The sequence below is a fragment of the Podarcis tiliguerta genome, assembly GCF_965153285.1.
Source record: "Podarcis tiliguerta genome assembly, chromosome: 8".
NCBI classification, from domain to species: Eukaryota; Metazoa; Chordata; class Lepidosauria; order Squamata; family Lacertidae; genus Podarcis; species Podarcis tiliguerta.
In genome coordinates, this window is record NC_139541.1 from 83,873,024 (window position 1) to 83,894,044 (window position 21,021).

The 21,021-nt window shown below is 49.2% G+C and overlaps 1 protein-coding gene across 2 annotated transcripts in view; it reads right to left on the bottom strand.

The window, feature by feature from the left end:
- The window catches only part of ERCC2 (ERCC excision repair 2, TFIIH core complex helicase subunit), a 35,351-nt gene extending 15,414 nt beyond the window's left edge, over positions 1-19,937 (bottom strand). For both annotated transcript variants that reach the window (XR_014514723.1, XM_083455098.1), the window contains exons 1-12: positions 19,781-19,937; positions 16,304-16,403; positions 15,562-15,639; positions 13,001-13,063; positions 12,239-12,352; positions 11,873-11,989; positions 9,126-9,242; positions 7,371-7,494; positions 6,837-6,933; positions 4,058-4,191; positions 3,294-3,462; positions 1,671-1,789 (exon numbers count right to left, since the gene is read on the bottom strand). Coding sequence is in view for 1 of the 2 variants with exons in the window: in XM_083455098.1 (XP_083311224.1) it covers positions 1,671-1,789; positions 3,294-3,462; positions 4,058-4,191; positions 6,837-6,933; positions 7,371-7,494; positions 9,126-9,242; positions 11,873-11,989; positions 12,239-12,352; positions 13,001-13,063; positions 15,562-15,639; positions 16,304-16,403; positions 19,781-19,785 (1,237 nt within the window). In the remaining variant the exon portion in view is untranslated. The remainder of the gene's footprint in view (positions 1-1,670; positions 1,790-3,293; positions 3,463-4,057; positions 4,192-6,836; positions 6,934-7,370; positions 7,495-9,125; positions 9,243-11,872; positions 11,990-12,238; positions 12,353-13,000; positions 13,064-15,561; positions 15,640-16,303; positions 16,404-19,780) is intronic.
- Between the last annotated feature and the right edge of the window lie 1,084 nt (positions 19,938-21,021).

Here is a 21,021-nt window from a genome sequence, read left to right on the forward strand (position 1 = left end):
ACAGCAAAGGTTGCTGGGTTTATCGAGGGTGCAATGAGATTAAGGGTCGCGTCCTGTCTTTTTTATTTATATACAGTGGTACCCCGCAAGACGAATGCCTCGGAAGACGAAAAACTCGCTAGACGAAAGGGTTTTTCGTTTTCTGAGGTGCTTCGCAAGACGGATTTTTCTAAGGGCTTGCTTCGCTAGACGAAACGGCCCTGCCTCTCCTGTCATGGCGACGGTCACTGCACACACGCACGCACGCACGCTCGCTTTCCCCGCTCCTCCGGCTCCTTCCGACCTTCCGGCTGACCTTCCGGCTGCCTCGCGCCGCTGCCCACCCCCCTCGCGCGCTCCCCTCAGGAGCCGTTGCAGCCGGAGTCGCGCTCCTGAGCCCCGCCACCCTCCAGCAGCCACATCGTGCGGTGGCCACAAGGCGCGGGTGAGTCCGAGGTACCGGCTGCGGCAGCTGCCCTGCTTCTCCCCGCCCCTCCCCGCCGTTGTTAGTGTTTAACTGCAGTGGTGCTTTGCAAGACGAAAAAACTCGCTCAACGAAGGAACTCGCGGAACAAATTAATTTCGTCTTGCGAGGCACCACTGTATCTTTTATTTGTATATATTGCTTGTTTTATGTTGCTATGGCCGTTGGCTAATGTGAATAAAGTTTATCTTATATAACTTACAAAAAAAATCATTCAGTCGAAAATCTAACAATGACATGCATCAAAATCCTCCTCCTATTAATTATACATAACAGTATATACTTATTTGTCCCTTCTCATTTATCCTAATTTTCTTTTTCCTCCCTCCCCTGTCACCCCTCCCCCCAAAACTTGTTCTCTCTTCAGTTCTTTAACCATGTGCGCAGATTATTCATTCTAATTTGGATGCTTGGGCTGGCTTCCCCCCGTGCTATTCAATTCCTATAACTTGTCCATTTATTCAAAATCTTTTGACATTTCATTTCCCATGTATCCTCCGTCATTACCTGTTCAAATATATCAGATTGTATATATTCAAAAACATAGTCATCCTGTCCAGATGTTTAGAAAGTCGATGAGTTTTAATATTAGTCTACAGGCCGCGGTCGATTTGTGCGCGACTGTGGAAATGCGCCAAACCCACAAGCGACTCAAAAAGTCACAAAAAGGGGCTTACACAGGCCCCACAGACGTCCACAAGGGTCCGGAACATAAGCCTTGAGCAAATCAGTTGTTGCCTGTGCTGCTTTCTTAACTTTTCAGACACAGCCACTGCCAAAGAGCTAAGGGTTTTGGGTTTTTGTAAGTCGTGAACTACCTTATCAGATTGGACACGGATGGCGCTGTGGGTTAAACCACAGAGCCGAGGACTTGCTGATCAGGTCGGTGGTTCGAATCCCCGCGACGGGGTGAGCTCCCGTTGCTCGGTCCCTGCTCCTGCCAACCTAGCAGTTCGAAAGCACCTCAAAGTGCTAGTAGATAAATAGGTACCACTCTGGCGGGAAGGGACATGGCATTTCCGTGCGCTGCTCTGATTCGCCAGAAGCGGCTTAGTCCTGCTGGCCACATGACGCGGAAGCTGTACGCCGGCTCCCTCAGCCAGTAAAGCGAGATGAGCGCCGCAACCCCAGAGTCGGTCACAACTGGACCTAATGGTCAGGGGTCCCTTTACCTTTTACCCTTTCAGATGCAGAAAGTCTCCCTTACCTTTGGAGTAAGTGCTGACCAGAGTGGCGAAATTGGAAATCAGCGTGATGGGGGAGAAATCGGAGATGTCGGCGATTTCCAGTGTTCGAAGAAGGGAGCGGAGGCGCTCTGAACAGAATCTGCAAAAGAAAGGAAACCCCGAGTTTGCAGAAAGGCAGGGGTTGCCTTCGGGGGAGAAGGTTTGTGTGAAGGAACAATGGCGGGGAAGGGTTTCCGCTTGGCAATCAGAATGGCAGTGGGTGTCTCCACCATTCACAAATGCTCACAGATGGGGTGGGGGGAAGCGAGCTAACCAGTTAAGTACCTCCATTTCCATGTCCAAAGAGGTTGCCCCATTGCTATAGAGACAAATGGGATGGCCTTTTCCCACCTCAGCTGGCTGAATGCCAAGCCATCCAAGCATACAGAACAATTGGCCAAAGCTTTTTATTATTGTTACTTTATTTTCACCCTAGGATCCTAGGGTGAGTCAAGGCACTAAAACACAATTAAAAAAAATATTTTTTAACAAAACTTACAATCATAAAAATGAAATGTCTTGTAAAAACATACAGGTCCCTATTTTAACTTTTTGTAGTTTTAAAGTGAAGCTCAACATCAAAAAAACTAAGATCATGGCCACTGGGCCCATCACCTCCTGGCAAGTAGAAGGGAAAGAAATGGAGGCAGTGAGAGATTTTACTTTCTTGGTCTCCATGATCACTGCAGATGGGGACAGCAGTCATGAAATTAAAAGACGCCTGCTCCTTGGGAGAAAGGCAATGACAAACCTAGACAGCATCTTAAAAAGTAGAGACATCACCTTGCCAACAAAGGTCCGTATAGTAAAAGCTCTGGTTTTCCCAGTAGTGATGTATGGAAGTGAGAGCTGGACCATAAAGAAGGCTGATCGTGGAAGAATGGATGCTTTTGAATTATGGTGCTGGAGGAGACTCTTGAGAGTCCCATGGACTGCAAGAAGATCAAACCTATCCATTCTTAAGGAAGTGTTCTCGAAGCTACCAGCATGAGTTTGACCAAACAGTGGGAGGCAGTGGAAGACTCTGAACACTGTCCAACCATCTCGTCCTCTGTCGTCCCCTTCTCCTTGTGCCCTCCATCTCTCCCAACATCAGGGTCTTTTCCAGGGAGTCTTCTCTTCTCATGAGGTGGCCAAAGTCTTGGAGCCTCAGCTTCAGGATCTGTCCTTCCAGTGAGCACTCAGGACTGATTTCCTTAGGAATGGAGAGGTCTGATCTTCTTGCAGTCCATGGGACTCTCAAGAATCTCCTCCAGCACCAGAATTCGAAAGCATCCATTCTTCGGCGATCAGCCTTCTTTATGGTCCAGCTCTCACTTCCATACATCACTACTGGGAAAACCATAGCTTTAACTATACGGAGCTTTGTCGGCAAGGTGGCTTACACACAATAAATAGTAGCACAGCAGAACTTCACCGTTGAAACATAAATCGTATCAAAGAATTAACAAATCATCAGTAAAACAACTGGAAACAGAACCTGAAGACACCGCCCTCTCTGCCCTGGAGTCGAACGCCACTCCCAGGTTGGGGTCCAAGCAAGGGTACGAAGGGTGGGGTTGGCTTTTGGGGGCGGGAGATTCTCCCTCCTGACCCCCACTTACCGAAGGGGCTTGCGCTCAATGCAGACCTTCTCGAAGATGTCCTTCAGGAAAGACGGGGGGCTCTCCTGGACGACGTGATGCACCCGCAAGCGGGACTTCAGGTACTCCAGGAAGCGTTTCAGGAAGCCCACAAAGTGCTCTGCTGTCCGGATGTTGCCTGGGACGGCCTCTGCCAAGGGGGGATAAAAGGCACGTCAGGCCTTTGCCGCTAACCTTGTGGGGCAGCCCAGTCCAGCAGCAGGGGGCCCCAGGGCAGCGAGAACAAATCACTCCCCACCCTCTTCAAGAATGAGAAATGGGTGAAACCAAGGGTGCACCTCGCCTGGAGTAGGTAAAGGTAAAGGGACCCCTGACCATTAGGTCCAGTCGTGGCCGACTCTGGGGTTGCGGCGCTCATCTCGCTTTACTGGCCGAGGGAGCCGGCGTACAGATTCCAGGTCATGTGGCCAGCAGGACGAAGCCGCTTCTGGTGAACCAGAGCAGCGCACGGAAACACCGTTTACCTTCCCACCAGAGCAATACCTATTTATCTACTTGCACTTTGAGGTGCTTTCGAACTGCTAGGTTGGCAGGAGCAGGGACCGAGCAGCGGGAGCTCACCCCGTCACGGGGATTCGAACCGCCAACCTTCTGATCGGCAAGTCCTAGGCTCTGTGGTTTAACCCACAGCGCCACCCGCATCCCAACACACCTCGCCTGGAGTCTTGTCTTAAATGGGGGACAACCACCACAGGCTCCCCACCTCCCACGGCAGAAAGAAGCACCTTGGAGGACCTCGTCGGGCAGCACCGGGTTGGCCAAATAGACGTCCGTTTCGCGGGCGACATTCGCCTCCCGCAGACCTTCCACCAGGCGCCGGTATTCCTCCTTCAGCTTCTGAGCATCCGTCTCCTTGATCCTTGAGGAAACAGGGAGAAGGGGGTTGTAGGAGCATCTCCATCCCCATCGTTCGGCCTGGACACTGAGGTCCAGCGCCGAGGGCCTTCTGGAGGTTCCCTCCCTGCAAGAAGCAAAGCTACTGGGAACCAGGCAGAGGGCCTTCTCGGTGGTGGCACCCGCCCTGTGGAACACCCTCCCTTCAGATGTGAAGGAAATAAGTAGCTATCTTTAAAAGACATCTGAAGGCAGCCCTGTTTAGGGGAGTTTTAAGTATTTAATGCTGTATTGTTTTTAACACTTGATTGGGAGCCGCCCAGAGTGGCTGGGGAAACTCAGCCAGATGGGCAGGGTATAACTATATTATTATTATTATTATTATTATTATTATTATTATTACAGTGGTACCCCGCAGACGAATGCCTCGCAAGACGGAAAACCCGCTAGACGAAAGGGTTTTCCGTTTTGGAGGTGCTTCGCAGGACGAATTTCCCTATGGGCTTGCTTCGCAAGACAAAAATGTCTTGCGAGTCTTGAGATTTTTTTCCGCTCCCCACCCCCTTTTTCTAAGCCACTAAACCGCTAATAGCCTTTTAGCAGCTAATCCGCTAATCCCTTAAGCCTTTAATAGCCGCTAATAGCGCTAATCCGCTAATGGGGTTGCTTCGCAAGACGAAAAAACCGCTAGACGAAGAGACTCAAGGAACGGATTCTTTCCGTCTTGCGAGGCACCACTGTATTATTATCATGTTACCTGTGGGTCATGAGAAGCCAGGGCTGTGCACAATCCCAGGAGGGCAGAATGTGGCCCTCAAACAAACAAATGGGTAAGCAACCCCTCCATGTACGGCACGCCTCCGACCCCCACGGAGCGTACAGAGTGGATCCCAGTGGCAGTCTGACTCAGTAGGAAACATCATCCCATGTTCCTAATTCAGCTCCCTGAGAATTTCAGCTCTCAGTATTAGAAATGTTCTAGCTGTTCAAAACATACAAGCCAAGTTTCTAACTCTCATGGAGGCCAGGTTGGTTGGAAAAGGTCTCCCCCTGCCCCCAGGGAGGGTTTCCAGGGCTTTACAGCGGCTCCGTGCCACACCCGCTTCATGACCCAACAAGCTGTGATTCCTGAGTAGCGGGGGCTTGGGCTAGATGACCCTTAGGGTCCCCTTCCAACTCTATAATTCTATAAGTGGAATTATGCATGCGGGACGTCCCATAGAATCGGGGGGGGGGCATCTTGGTGCAGGATTTCGACATTGTGCTCATGGGCATTTGCTGAGTCAAGGCTGCCGGGTGGGAAAATAAGAGTGTCTTAATTTATCATAATAATAATAATAATAATAATAATAATAATAATAATAATAATTTTTTATTTAAACCCTGCCCTTCCCAGTTCAAAAAACCGGGCTCAGGGCGGCTAACAACAAATCTAAAACACTTGATGCAACGAAAACAGCATAAAACGCAGTATAAAACATGAATAACAATAAATTCAGAATTCAAAAATCAATTTACAGGGGAAATCCATCCAATAAACATGAGATGATCACCAGCGCTAGCTGGCTAAATTAGTTCTGTTTGGGCCAGCGAGGAGACCAGGGGAGAATTAGCTGTGGGATCCCAGAGCAGGTAATCTTCATAAAAAGAGGAGGGGGAGGGAAGGAAGGGAAATAAAAGATCAGGCTAAGTTCAAGTTGAAAGCCAGGCGGAATAGCTCTGTCTTACAGGCCCTGCGGAAGGAGGTTAAATCCTGCAGGGCCCTGGTCTCCTGGGACAGAGCATTCCACCAGGTTGGAGCCACCACTGAGAAGGCCCTGGCCCTGGTGGAGGATAATCTGACTTCCTTTGGGCCCGGGACCTCTGAACTATGATTATTCATGGACCTTAATGTCCTCTGCGGGGCAGACCAGGAGAGGCGGTCCGGTAAATACAAGGGCCCTAAGCCACAAAGGGCTTTAAAGGTCAAAACCAGCACCTTAAACCTGACCCGATACTCCACCGGGAGCCAGATAAATTCAACAGTGTAAGTAAGTTTTGATGGAAGTAATAACAAAATACGGAATGGTTTAGTTTATATACAACTTGCAGGGACTTATGCTATGCAAAATGAACCATGGAAAGAGAAGAAAAGGGAATTCACTGATTGTCAGGGAACTGCCATCGGAGCTGGAGGCGGAGAGGAGGCTCCAGAGGGATGCCGGAGAGGGTCCCAGCAGGGAGAGAGGCAGCCCATCGGCTGGGGAAGGAAATCAGCGTAACACCAGATGGGCAGATGGGGGAATCGGAGAGGTGGCTCCAGGACTCCTCGCCGGAGACCAGCGGAGAGAGTACGGGTACTCCGTTGCCCGCACCCTCCCTGCGCAGAAGACTTCCACGCAGGGAGAGTAGGAGGAGACTGGGCGTCAAACAGCTTCTATGCTGGAAGAGGTTCAAGAAACGCCCACTGACGGATTCTGCCAGCGACTGAGGCAGCCACGGAACGTGAGGCTGTCCAGACAGAAAGGGTTCAACCAGGTAACCTAGCCAGGAGTGGCGGCAACCTACGCACGAGCAACCCCTAGAACCATTACACTGATATTTTAAGGCTGTCTAAATGAATATTCAAAATTGTAAAACAGAAAATTTAATTTAAAAATTGCGAGGAAATAAGAGGGTCTCCTCACTTACTTCTGGATGCTGGCTTGGAGCGTGGCCACGTTCCCCTGGCACCGGTCCAGCATCTTGCGCGTAATGTTGACCCCCATGGAATCGATGCAGACGTTGTCTGTGGGAGAAGAGAGAGGCCGGCCGGCCGGTCTATGTGACTTTCCAGGCAGGAGAAGACAGACCGAGAGTTTTCCGGCATGGCAACTGAACCACCGCGCTTCTCAGGATGGGGCAGCGAGACCTCCTTTCGTGAGAGAATCTTCTTCCCACAACACCTCCTCGAATTTTAATGTACCCTGCGCTGATCACGATCGCGGCACCATGTAGCGGTGAGTTCCGCAGGCTCTGCGTGTGCCACGTGAACCACCACCCTCACCCTGTCGGCTCAGGAAAGGCCCTGCTACGCTTGGCCCTAAAGGGACAGTCGCAATATCCCCCCACATTGCAGGGGGTTGGACTAGATGGCACCTGGGGTCCGCGCCCAACTCAACAATTCTATGATTCTAGGTACGTGCTTGCAGATGTTCAAGACAGACAAGAGGTGCTCTTGCATACCGATATTGTGAGCCTCGTCGAAGACGACGACGGATTTCTTGGCCAGTTCTTTAGACACCAGGTCAGCAATCTTGGGGTCCAGGAGATAGTGGTAGCTGTATACCACGATGTTGGCGTGAAGGATCTGGAAAGAAAGAGCAGAACAAAGACATGCGTGGCATGGAATAGAATGATAGAGTTGGAAGAGACCACAAGGGCCATCAAGTCCAACCCCCTGCCAAGCAGGAAACACCATCAGAGCACTCCTGACATATGGTTGTCAAGCCTCTGCTTAAAGACCTCCAAAGAAGGAGACTCCACCACACTCCTTGGCAGCAAATCCCACTGTCGAACAGCTCTTACTGTCAGGAAGTTCTTCCTAATGTTTAGGTGGAATCTTCTTTCTTGTAGTTTGGATCCATTGCTCCGTGTCCACTTCTCTGGAGCAGCAGAAAACAACCTTTCTCCCTCCTCTAGGTGACATCCTTTTATATATTTGAACATGGCTATCATATCGCCCCTTAACCTCCTCTTCTCCAGGCTAAACATGCCCAGCTCCCTTAGCCAGTCCTCATAAGGCATCGTTTCCAGGCCTTTGACCATTTTGGTTGCCCTCCTCTGGACACGTTCCAGCTTGTCAGTGTCCTTCTTGAACTGTGGTGCCCAGAACTGGACACAGTACTCCAGGTGAGGTCTGACCAGAGCAGAATACAGTGGCACTATTACTTCCCTTGATCTAGATGCTATACTCCTATTGATGCAGCCCAGAATTGCATTGGCTTTTTTAGCTGCCGCGTCACACTGTTGGCTCATGTCAAGTTTGTGGTCAACCAAGACTCTTAGATCCTTTTCACATGTACTGCTCTCAAGCCAGGTGTCACCCATCTTGTATTTGTGCCTCTCATTTTTTTTGCCCAAGTGCAATACAGTGGTGCCCCGCAAGACGAATGCCTCGCAAGACGGAAAACCCGCTAGACGAAAGGGTTTTCCGTTTTGGAGGTGCTTCGCAAAACGAATTTCCTATGGGCTTGCTTCGCACCTTGCCTGGAGTAGGTAAAGGTAAAGGGACCCCTGACCATTAGGTCCAGTCGTGGCCGACTCTGGGATTGCGGCACTCATCTCGCTTTATTGGCCGAGGGAGCCGGCGTACAGCTTCCAGGTCATGTGGCCAGCAGGACTAAGCCGCTTCTGGCGAACCAGAGCAGCGCACGGAAACGCCGTTTGCCTTCCCGCCAGAGCGGTACCTATTTATCTACTTGCACTCTGACGTGCTTTCGAACTGCTAGGTGAGCAGGAGCAGGGACTGAGCAACGGGAGCCCACCCCGTCACGGGGATTCGAACCGCCGACCGTACGATTGGCAAGTCCTAGGCGCTGAGGTTTTACCCACAGTGCCACCATGAGCGGGGTATAAATAATAAATTATTATTGTTATTATTATTGTTGTTATTGTTGTTGTTGTTGTTGTTGTTGTTATTATTATTAACTTTTGCGTGTTTTAAAAAAGGGCTGCAAATCTTTCTTGATTTTACTGTTTTATCTTTCGTAAACTGCTTTAGTTTGTGTTTTCTTTTGTTTTTCAAATCAAGCAGTGTATAAATTTTATTATATTTTATGCCATGGCCATTTGGGCTGTTTTTCCCCCCGCTCCAGAAATTTATGATGCCAGTCACACGGAAGCAGAGCCCTTTCCCAAGAGGAAGGGGACCCAAACAAAATATACATGGTTACCTATTATGCACAAAAAAAGACAGCTAGGTGATCACAGCCACATTACCGAGTATCGTGCAAGGAAGTACGGGCACCATCCTTTCTGGCGACCAAAGGCCTTCAAGTCGTCGAGATTGTACACGCCGTATGGGAGAGGCACCTGCCGCCCGTGGGCATCAAATTCCTGCCAAAGAAGAGGAAAGCACATGGCGAGCTGCAGTTTGAATCAGAGAGTTGGCAGGGAGCCTTGAGGGCCAGCTATTCTTATTTTTTTTAAAAAAACATATTTATTAGAAGTTTAATAGTTACAGAGAAAAAAAAAGGAAAGAAAAAAATAATAAAAAATTTAACAAACAATACATCAAAAATAAAAAGAACAACAAAAAAATACATTAGATCAACAAGAAAAACAAAAACATTTAAAAACACATCCAATATTTCCATATCTTTACCTTTCATTTACTTGTTTCATCGACCTCCTCACACCTCCCTTTTTTGTATTCTAGTTCAATTAGCTATTTCAGCAAATCCTTTCCATCTTTTTTTGTTCTATAATTTATCTTAACAAAATCTAACTTTAAATTTTCCACTTTGGCCCATTAACAATCAGTTTTTGCTTAATTCTTTATAACATTTCTGCTAAAACCATATAACTTCATTCCAGCAGAGGGCCAGCTATTCTTTTTGGCACCTGCTAAAAACATCTTTTTCTAAGACAAGATGCTTAGAAAGTTGATGTCGATTCCATCATATAGAATAAGGGAACAAGAAGAATATACTGTGGAATTCGTATGGAGCCCCCGGTCGTCTCACGGACTATTAACCCTTCCACCATTAATCCGCTGCCACCAACCAGGCCCTCCCTGGTAAAATCACTTCAGTCTCAGTCAGGTTCTCAATTAATAAAGAAGAGTGTACCGTGGTGCCTCACAAGATGAAATTAATTTGTTCTGTGAGTTTTTTCGTCTTGTGAATTTTTCGTCTTGCGAAGCACGGTTTCCTATAGGAAATGCATTTACGGTTTCCCATAGGAATGCATTGACGGTTTTAAGAAAAAGACGCAAGACGTTTTCGTCTTGCGAAGCAAGCCCATAGGGAAATTCGTCTTGCAAAGCAACTAAAAAAACAAAAAACTCTTTCGTCTTGCGAGGCATTCGTCTTGCGAGGTACCACTGTATTTTATTTCAGACACAATCAAACTTTTATGGCATTCCAAACGTTGTTGCTCTTTACTTTCTTAGTCTTATTTTCTTATCCCTTCTACCTCCCCACACTCAAGAACCCACGGCCCTAACTGTCTCTCTATTGCCAACTGCCTTTCCCAACCAGCCAACCCACTAAAACCAACCAACTACCCATCAACAACTCCCAACAAACTCCTCCCAGAACTTGTTTTATAGTCTCACTCACTCCAGCCCCCTGGGTCCTGACTCTGCAACCTGTTTAACTATTTCTCCTCCAGCACTCTCTCATATATGTTAACGTCACACATACGTCTAGAGAAAATTGGAAAATGTGTATTGATACAACCGTGTGCAGCTGAAAAAGCTGGCAGTGTTGAGATAAATTCAACAGTGTAAATAAGTTATGATGGGTCTAATAGGTAAAGGGACAACTGGACGGTTAAATCCAGACAAAGTTGACTCTGGGGTTGCGACGCTCATCTCGTTTTCAGGCCGAGGGAGCCAGCGTACAGCTTCCGGGTCATGTGGCCAGCAGGACTAAACCACTTCTGGCGAACCAGAGCAGCGCACAGAAACGCTGTTTACCTTCCCGCTGGAGTGGTACCTATTTATCTACTTGCACTTTGACGTGCTTTCGAACTGCTAGCTTGGCAGGAGCAGGGACCGAGCAACGGGAGCTCATCCCGTCGCGGGGATTCGAACCACAAACCTTCTGATCGGCAAGTCCTAGGCTCTGTGGTTTAACCCACAGCGACACCCACGTCCCATAATCAGTCATACCAACAGGCTAAAAAACAATTTCTATCCGTGGGCTGTTAGGCTGCTGAACGGAAAAGAATATAGTGCAATTGACCTTTGGGGTGGGTGTGTTGTGCGACAAGCACACAGAGTGCAATGAGATTGGGTGTTTGGGGTGGGGAGAGAGGCTCGGTTAATTTCATTGTACACAGTTTGTACATTGACAATAAAGGTATTATTATTATTATTATTATTATTATTATTATTATATCAGGCATAGTTAAAGCTATGGTTTTCCCAGTAGTGATGTATGGAAGTGAGAGCTGGACCATAAAGAAGGCTGATCGCTGAAGAATTGATGCTTTTGAATTCTGGTGCTGGAGGAGACTCTTGAGAGTCCCATGGACTGCAAGAAGATCAAACCTCTCCATTCTGAAGGAAACCAGCCCTGGGTGCTCACTGGAAGGACAGATCCTGAAGCTGAGGCTCCAAGACTTTGGCCACCTCAGGAGAAGAGAAGACTCCCTGGAAAAGACCCTGATGTTGGGGAAGATGGAGGGCACAAGGAGAAGGGGACGACAGAGGACGAGGTGGTGGGACAGTGTTCTCGAAGCTACCAGCATGAGTTTGACCAAACTGCGAGAGGCAGTGGAAGACAGAAGTGCCTGGCGTGCTCTGGTCCAGGGGGTCACGAAGAGTCGGACACAACTAAACGACAAAAATCAGGCATCCCCAACCTTTGGCCCTCCAGATGTTTTGGACTACAATTCCCATCATCCCTGACCACTGGTCCTGTTAGCTAGAGATCATGGGAGTTGTAGGCCAAAACATCTGGACGGCGGCAGGTTGGGGATGCCTACTGTAAATGATACAGCGATTATTATCGCGATACCTCAAAGAAGCGGCAAGAGGGGACGCTGCTGTCTTGCTGCTGCTGAGCCCGGACGTAGGAAGCAGTCAGGCTGAAGCATTTCCCATCCACCTCCTTCCCGAAGCGAAAGGCGCTCACCTGCAGGGAGGAATAACGATGATTAGAACTGCAGAGCTGGCAGAGACCCCAAGGGTGGTGGACTACAGCTCCCATCACCTCCAGCCCCCACAGTTGGTGCCAGGTTGGGGGTAAGCTGGGATAAGGGGCCCCCACAGCAAGTGGATGAGCACAGAGGGGCTGACCCCAAGGTGTCTGAAAGGCAGCGACGTGGGCGACTCCCAAGTAAGCCCACTGGACAGAACGATGCAAATCGGAAAACGGGCAAACCTCCGGGTGGATACAGAGGTTCTTCCTAGAGCTGAGGGCCAAGCCCAGGAAGGGCAGCTTGTCTCCTGTCTGCTTCTCGTGGAAATCCAGGAGTTTGCGCAGTTCCTCAATAACCTGGGGGGGAAGCACAGCAGTCGAGCCACGGAGGATGGAGGCAAGTCAAGGGGTCAGGGACAGAGGCGCCGGCTGGACTCCAGCTCCCACCATTCTCCAACTTCTCACTCTCAGCACTCCTCAGAACTAACCACACCACACTAACACTCCCCAACACACACCAGTGACCCCTGACCATTAGGTCCAGTCATGACTGACTCTGGGGCTGCGGCGCTCATCTCGCTTTATTGGCCAAGGGAGCCGGCGTACTGCTTCCAGCATGACCAAGCCGCTTCTGGCGAACCAGAGCAGCGCATGGAAACGCCGTTTACCTTCTCGCTGGAGCGGTACCTATTTATCTACTTGCACTGGTGTGCTTTCGAACTGCTAGGTTGGCAGGAGCAGGGACCGAGCAACGGGAGCTCACCCCGTCGTGGGGATTCGAACCGCCGACCTTCTGATCGGCAAATCCTAGGCTCTGTGGTTTAACCCACAGCGCCACCCGCGTCCCTATCCGTCTTATAGGTCATGCCTATATAAGGAACTCAGCCAATCACTTGCTTGTTGCTGGGTCTCCTTATTTCTGGGCAGATTCCTTTCATGTTCTGCAAACTTGCTAAGCTGCCTGCAAATCATGGATTCCAACAAACCCAACCATGTCCCAGTTACCTTTTCAATCTCTGGCACCGTTCGGGAGCAGTAAATGAGCTTGGTCACTTCCAGGGGATGAGCCTGCGGAGGGAATGGGAAAATGGGTTTACTTAGAAAGCGCTTTTTGGGTGGGTGGGTGTGGGAGGGAACATTGGCCAAAAGAGGTGCCCCATTGGCAGGAGGAGATGCAGAAGAGTGGCCAGTCAGAAGGGGGGGTCCAGAAAGCAATGTATTTTATCTTTTTTAAAAAATCATTTTTATTGATTTTCCATAAAAAAAGCCGCTCAACATATCCGCATCATAATCCAATTAAAAACAATAAACTAAAATAAAAAAACAACCAAATTATAGTCCAAATTGTAATTATTAATTTTTCCGGGCTCCCCATAGTGTAGACCTCTGAAGCATATCTCCAAATCTTCATTCCTGCCTCTTCTCGTTGCTTTCATATTTTCCGCCTTCTGAGCTTAACACTTTAAAGTTCTTCGTCCCTCGCTATGCGATTCTCACTCATGTCAAAAATCACATATCCTTTCATCCATCGAGTACCGCTTTATTTGTAAATATATATAGCAATGTATTTCATCTTGCATTTTTAAAACCCTTGCTTTTATTACACTGGCTTAATGTAAGTCATCTTCGTTACAAGGCAGGCCATAAAGGAATTGACTAAATTTAGCTGCCGGCCACATGACCCGGAAAAACTGTCTGCGGACAAACGCCGGCTCCCTCGGCCTGTAAAGCGAGATGAGCGCCGCAACCCCAGAGTCATACGCGACTTAACTGTCAGGGGTCCTTTACCTTTTTTTTAATAGGAAGCCAGGTTCTTTAGCTTTAGAAAACAGCAATTTCTGCTCAAACAGATGACACAAACCAGTACATCCAACACCCCATTTTAAAGGATAGATCTATTTTCTATTTTATTGTACTACTAGGGGATTAACTTTGGTGCCCAGTTTGATAGAGAAAAGTTAGCTTCCTATCTAGACGCTTGTGTTCTTCGGGGGTACACAGAAAATAAATCATAAGGACACGTGAATGGGGGGATATTTTAAATATGTGTATTTAATCTCAAGAACTCTTGAGGTGTTGTTGTTTAGTCGTTTAGTCGTGTCCGACTCTTCGTGACCCCCTGGACCAGAGCACGCCAGGCACTCCTGCCTTCCACCGCGTCCCACAGTTTGGTCAAACTCATGCTGGTAGCTTTGAGAACACTGTCCCACCATCTCGTCCTCTGTTGTCCCCTTCTCCTTGTGCCCTCCATCTTTCCCAACATCAGGGTCTTTTCCAGGGAGTCTTCTCTTCTCATGAGGTGGCCAAAGTCTTGGAGCCTCAGCTTCAGGATCTGTCCTTCCAGTGAGCACTCAGGGCTGATTTCCCGAAGAATGGAGAGGTTTGATCTTCTTGCAGTCCGTGGGACTCTCAAGAGTCTCCTCCAGCACAGAATTCAAAAACTCTTGAGGTAGGCTAGACCAAACTGCGGGAGGCAGTGGAAGACAGGAGTGCCTGGCGTGCTCTGGTCCATGGGGTCACGAAGAGTCGGACACGACTAAACGACTAAACAACAACAAGACGGAGAGGCAGTGATCAACCCAAGCAAGCTTCATGGCCAAGTGGGGATTCAAACCCTGGTCTTTCTCAGGTCCAACACTCTAACCACTGGCTCTCTTATTGATGTTTCTGCAGACAAAGTACTAATACTGGAAGGCTCCAGAACTGGTGGCCCCCTCCCCAATGTTGCTGGACTCCCATCAGCCCAAACGGCCAATGGTTGGGGTGATCAAGGGAGCTGTAGTCCAGCTGGAATAATACTTTATCTTGTTGTAGCCCATTGGGGCATTCAAAGTGTTTTACATTCTCCCGGCGATCGTTACACCAACGATCCCTTCCAGTCGGGATTCAGGCCTCATCGCGGGACTGAAACTGCCTTGGTCGCACTGGTTGATGATCTCCGGCGGGCTAGGGACAAAGGTGAGAGCTGTTTCCTAGTTCTGCTGGATCTCTCAGCGGCGTTTGATACCATCGACCATGACATCCTTCTGGACCGTCTTGAGGGGCTGGGGGCTGGGGGCACTGTCATACAGTGGTTCCGCTCCTTCCTCCTGGGCCGTGTTCAGAAAGTGGTGGTGGGGGATGAGTGTTCAGACCCCTGGGCTCTCACTTGTGGGGTGCTTCAGGGTTCTGTCCTCTCCCCCATGCTTTTCAACATTTACATGCAGCCACTGGGAGAGGTCATCAGGAGGTTTGGGCTGGGTGTTCATCAGTATGTGGTAGTGGCGCCCGCCCTGTAGAACGCCCTCCCATCAGATGTCAAAGCGATAAACAACTACCTGACATTCAGAAGACATCTGAAGGCAGCCCTGTTCAGGGAAGTTTTTAATATGTGGCATTTTAATGTATTTTACATCTTTGTTGGAAGCTGCCCAGAGTGGCTGGGGAAGCCCAGGCAGATGGGCGGGGTACAAATAAATTATTATTATTATTATTATTATTATTATTATTATTATTATTACTGCATGAGGGGTTGACAGCAGCATAAACCAAGCCGCCTTTACGGAAGCCGAGGCAAGGCGACTCACCCGTTGGTAGGCCACGATCAGAGACAGGAGGGAGATTGTCTTCCCGGTGCCCGAAGGCATTTCCAGAACGCCATGACCCTAGCGGAGAAACAGAGAGAGCCGGTATGAATTAGCAGCAATACTGCAATGCACCTTATGTCAAATCTCAAAGTGGAAAAAGTATGCAATTTAAAACAGGCTGTTCTCCATTCAATCGTTCTGATGCTGGCGATGTAAAAGCTTTGCTATCAAGTCTAGACTCTAGACCAGGGGTCAGCAAACTTTTTCAGCAGGGGGCCGGTCCACCGTCCCTCAGACCTTGTGGGGGGCTGGACAATATTGGGGGGGGGGGAATGAATTCCTAAGCCCCACAAATAGCCCAGAGATGCGTTTTAAATAAAAGGACACATTCTACTCATGCAAAAACACCAGGAAGGCCCCACAAATAACCCAGAGATGCATGTTAAATAAAAGCACACATTCTACTCATGTCAAAACACGCTGATTCCCGGACCATCTGTGGGCCGGATTTAGAAGGTGATTGGGCCGGATCCGGCCCCCGGGCCTTAGTTTGCCTACCCATGATCTAGATGTCTGTTGATGAAACCTAGAACAGCATCAACTATTTTTTGCTGGTGCACCCCATTATTCCACCTCACCTCTTGAAACAAGAAACTGATTTGCACTGAGGTCAAGCGCAGCAACACCCTCCTCCTCCTCCTCCTCAACCGGCACCCCAAACAAACCCAGCCTCTGGTCAAACCTTGGCATCCAATGTCCTCTTCAGCTCCAGCATGTAAGAATACTGCTCCGGGTAGATGTAATCATAGGGGAAATAAACAAGAAGTCCATCTATGTTCAGCCTGAAGGAAGGGAAAGCGAGAGAGGCATCAGAGAAATGTCCTGGGAAAAGAATTGCCCATAAGGAGGTGCTTGACTCAAAACCAAGCTCCTAGTCCTTAGGTTTTAAACTGCCAGTCAGTGTAGGCAGCACTGAGGGGATCATAGGAATTCTAAGGTCTTATATATATAAATGTACATAAATGTACAAGGCAAACACATACATAAGTATATAAACGACATGTCTGAAATAGTTGTTGTTGTTTAGTCGTTTAGTCGTGTCCGACTCTTCGTGACCCCCTGGACCAGAGCACGCCAGGCACCCCTGTCCTCCACTGCCTCCCGCAGTCTGGTCAGACTCATGTTTGTAGCTTCGAAGACACTATCCAACCATCTCATCCTCTGTCGCCCCCTTCTCCTAGTGCCCTCCATCTTTCCCAACATCAGGGTCTTTTCCAGGGAGTCTTCTCTTCTCAGGAGGTGGCCAAAGTCTTGGAGCCTCAGCTTCAGGATCCGTCCTTCCAGGGAGCACTCAGGGCTGATTTCCTTCAGAATGGAGAGGTTGGATCTTCTTGCAGTCCATGGGACTCTCAAGAGTCTCCTCCAGCACCAGAATTCAAAAGCATCAATTCTTTGGCAATCAGCTTTCTTTATGGTCCAGCTCTCACTTCCATACATCACTACTGGGAAAACCATAGCTTTTACTATACGGACCTTTGTTGGCAAGGTGATGTCTCTACTTTTTAAGATGCTGTCTAGGTTGGTCATTGCTTTCCTCCCAAGAAGCAGGCGTCTCTTAATTTCGTGGCTGCTATCACCATCCACAGTGATCTCTGAATGTGGGAGAGTCAAAATGAAATAGTACAGGAGAACAATCCTGAAGCCATTTTGACTCTCCCACATTAACCTCAAATATTTCTCTGCAAGGAGGAAGGAAATCAGAAAAGCTTTCCAGTTGTCTTTGGACTGTAGGGGCTTACACCTCCCAGTAAATACAGCCTGGCAAGTATCTGTTAAGCTGAACACATATGCGTAAGAGATTCAGGAACTAAGCATTTACCATCTCCAAGGAATGGCCAGGCTACCCAGAAAAGGCAATCAGATAAGGCAGGGGTCAGCAACCTAAGGCCCATGACCAGCCCACAAGCCACCCCTGAATTGAGCTGCCCACTCGCACGCTGCGCTAAAGCAGCACAGCGCGGCACAGGGACTTGCTTCCACGGCGCATGCACAGACGCTGAAATCACATCTGCGGAGACAATGAAAATCACACCTGCGGAGACGCCAAAGGCAAGATAAACCTTGCTGACTCTAAGATACGGCATTATCAGGTATCCTGGCAGACAGGAGAGAAACAACACACTCACATTTCTGCTGGGGACCACCCCTTTCTGTGATGCATGTATGATGTTTTGGGGGGTGGTGGTCTTGAGCTACAGGGTGGGCAATTTCAAAAGTCTATATAAGATCTTGCACACCAATGTTCTGGGTTCCTCTTCTCCCTCTCTGCATGTGGTGGTGGGGAGCACCCTGTTGCAACAGTTTAATAAAGATCAGGCTTACTAGCTGCTTTGCTTCTCAATATTCTCTGGTTGGCCTCTGTTATTTTCTCCTACCGATGTGGAACCCACTTAAGGACTCTACAAGGGCTCTTAGATACCCCATACAGGGGTGCCCAAACTTTACAAAGAGGGCCAGATTTGATGAAGTGAACATGCATGAGGGCTGACAAAAGTTGTAGACTTTTTTAGAATTTTAAAGGATTTTTATACTTTTTAAAGAATTTTTTATAAGTTGTTCAGCTTTTTTTATGATTTTACCCCAAAGTTGCTGAGCTTTTTTTAGGATTGAAGTTGCCACAGACCAGCTCTGATGTCCCTATTGAATCCTATCTTTCTCCAGAGAATCATGAGGACTGGAATCTTAGCTCCTTTTAAGGGAATGGGCCACAGCTCAGGGGGGCAGCACCCGCTTCGCAAGCAGGCAGTGTCCCAGGTGGGGTTGGCAGTGCCCCCTGGCTGAAACCCTCGAGAGCCACTGCTGCCAGTCAGTGTTGGGAATATTGAGGTAGATGGAACCGGTGATCTGACTTAGCGGCTTTCCTAGAATCCTGAGCAGAGTTATAATAATAATAATAATAATTTATTATTTATACCCCGCCCATCTGCCTGAGTTTCCCCAGCCACTCTGGGCGGCTTCCAATCAAGTGTTGAAAACAACACAGCATTAAACATCAAAAACTTCCCTAAACAGGGCTGCCTTCAGATGTCTTCTAAATGTCTGGTAGTTGTTTTTCTCTTTGACATCTGGTGGGAGGGCGTTCCACAGGGCGGGTGCCACCACCGAGAAGGCCCTTTGCCTGGTTCCCTGTAACCTCAATTCTCGCAATGAGGGAACCGCCAGAAGGCCCTCGGTGCTGGACCTCAGTGTCCGGGTAGAACGATGGGGGTGGAGAAGCTCCTTCAGGTATACTGGACCGAGGCCGTTTAGGGCTTTAAAGGTCAGCACCAACACTTTGAATTGTGCTCGGAAACATACTGGGAGCCAATGCAGATCTCTCAGGACCGGTGTTATGTGGTCTCAGTGGCCGCTCCCAGTCACCAGTCTAGCTGCCGCATTCTGGATTAGTTGCAGTTTCCGGGTCACCTTCAAAGGTAGCCCCACGTAGAGCACATTGCAGTAGTCCAAGTGGGAGATAACTAGAGCATGCACCACTCTGGCGAGAGAGTCTGTGGGCAGGGAGGGTCTCATCCTGCGTACCAGATGGAGCTGGTGGACAGCTGACCTGGACACAGAATGGACCTGCGCCTCCATGGACAGCTGTTAGTCCTGAATGACTCCCAGGCTGCGCACCTGGTCCTTCAGGGGCACAGCTACCCCATGCAGGACCAGGGAGGCCCCCACACCTGCCCGCCTCCTGTCCCCCAAAAACAGTCCTTCTGTCTTGTCAGGATTCAACCTTAATCTGTTAGCCACCATCCATCGTCCAACCGCCTCCAGACACTCACACAGGACCTTCACCGCCTTCACTGGTTCTGATTTGAAAGAGTTATGGAATCAATGCATGGAAAGGGGGGGCTGCATGCAAAGATATGGGGGTGCACGTTTCTCTGGCTGGTGGAAACGGCTTGCTTTTATACGCCCCCCCCAAAAAATACCCCCCCCTAAATATTGCACCCACACAGAGTGTGGAATTGGTCATGTCAATGACCACAGCAAATGCCCCCCTTTAACCAAAGCAATGATTTCCAAACGCCTCCAGGTATTTGCCCCCCCCCCCGCTCCCCCACAATAGCCCCTCTTTTTAATAATGCCCACTTAGTCTATATGTGTCCCCATAACACTCCCCCCTCCCTGTTGCCCTAGTGGTATTTCCCAGGTCTCCGCTCCCCCCACTCACTTCATGGTCTCTCCCAGCCTCCAATCCCATTGGCCGCCGCAGCTGCTCACGCCGCTCCACTCTAGGTAAGCTTTTTCTTCTTCTGCGCATGCCTTCGCCGCTGCGCTCTATTGGTCAGAAGGACTCGTCGGGTCGCGCTTCTGGTTGGCTAAGATGAATAAAGCTCCGCCCCACATTTAAGCGGGTACTTACAGCCCTAGCCCAAAGGGAGTTCGGCTGCGCTGTGAAAAGGCATCGTAAGCCGCTCGAGAGCTAATCGTACGCAGCTGTTGAAGGCTGAAGTAGTCGAGCCCAGAAATAGGGATGGCCTTGGATGGAGAGATGCTAAAAACCATGAATGATAAAGCTTGCTTGCTTGCTTCTTTGATTGATGGATGGATTGCATTTATAGTGTCCCACCTTTCCTCTTCCTCCCTATTTTATCCTCGCACAACAGCCCTGTAGGTTAGGCTTGAGGCTGGGCAGGGTGCAACGCAGGGCTAAAAGAAAAAACTGCTCCTTTTCTCTTATGGGGTATCCAAGAGCCCGTTCTTCTTCTGCGATCCCTCGTAGCCGAGTAAGATTGTCTTCCATAAACACGGTTTTAGCAGTGAGTCCGTAAGTGACTGTGGAGGCCAATTCTGGATCCACACATCCTTCCACAGTGGGGACATAGGTTTCCGGGCAGGAGTTGATTTGCCAAGCGTGCCTTCCTCTCAGCACGTTTCTCCCTTGCGTCCTGAGTTCGAGTGTCTTCAAAGCCCATGACACCTTTGGTCAAGGCTGTTCTCCAACTGGAGTGCTCACAGGCCAGTGTCTCACAATTGTCAGTGTTTATACAGTGGTACCTCTGGATACGAACGGGATCTGTTCCAGAGCCCCATTCGCATCCAGAACCGAATGCAAACCGCGACTGCACGTGCGCAGGTCACGATTTGCCGCTTCCGTGCATGCACGTGACGTCATTTTGACCATCTGCGCATGCGTGAGCAGCGAAACCCAAAAGCGCTCAACCTGAAGCACATTTAACCCGAGGTATGACTGTACTAGGGACGCGGGTGGCGCTGTGGGTAAAACCTCAGCGCCTAGGGCTTGCCGATCAGAAGGTCGGTGGTTCAAATCCCCTCGGCGGGGTGAGCTCCCGTTGCTCAGTCCCAGCGCCTGCCAACCTAGCAGTTTGGAAGCACCCCCAGGGGCAAGTAGATAAATAGGGACCGCTTACTAGCGGAAAGGTAAACGGCATTTCCATGTGCTGCTCTGGT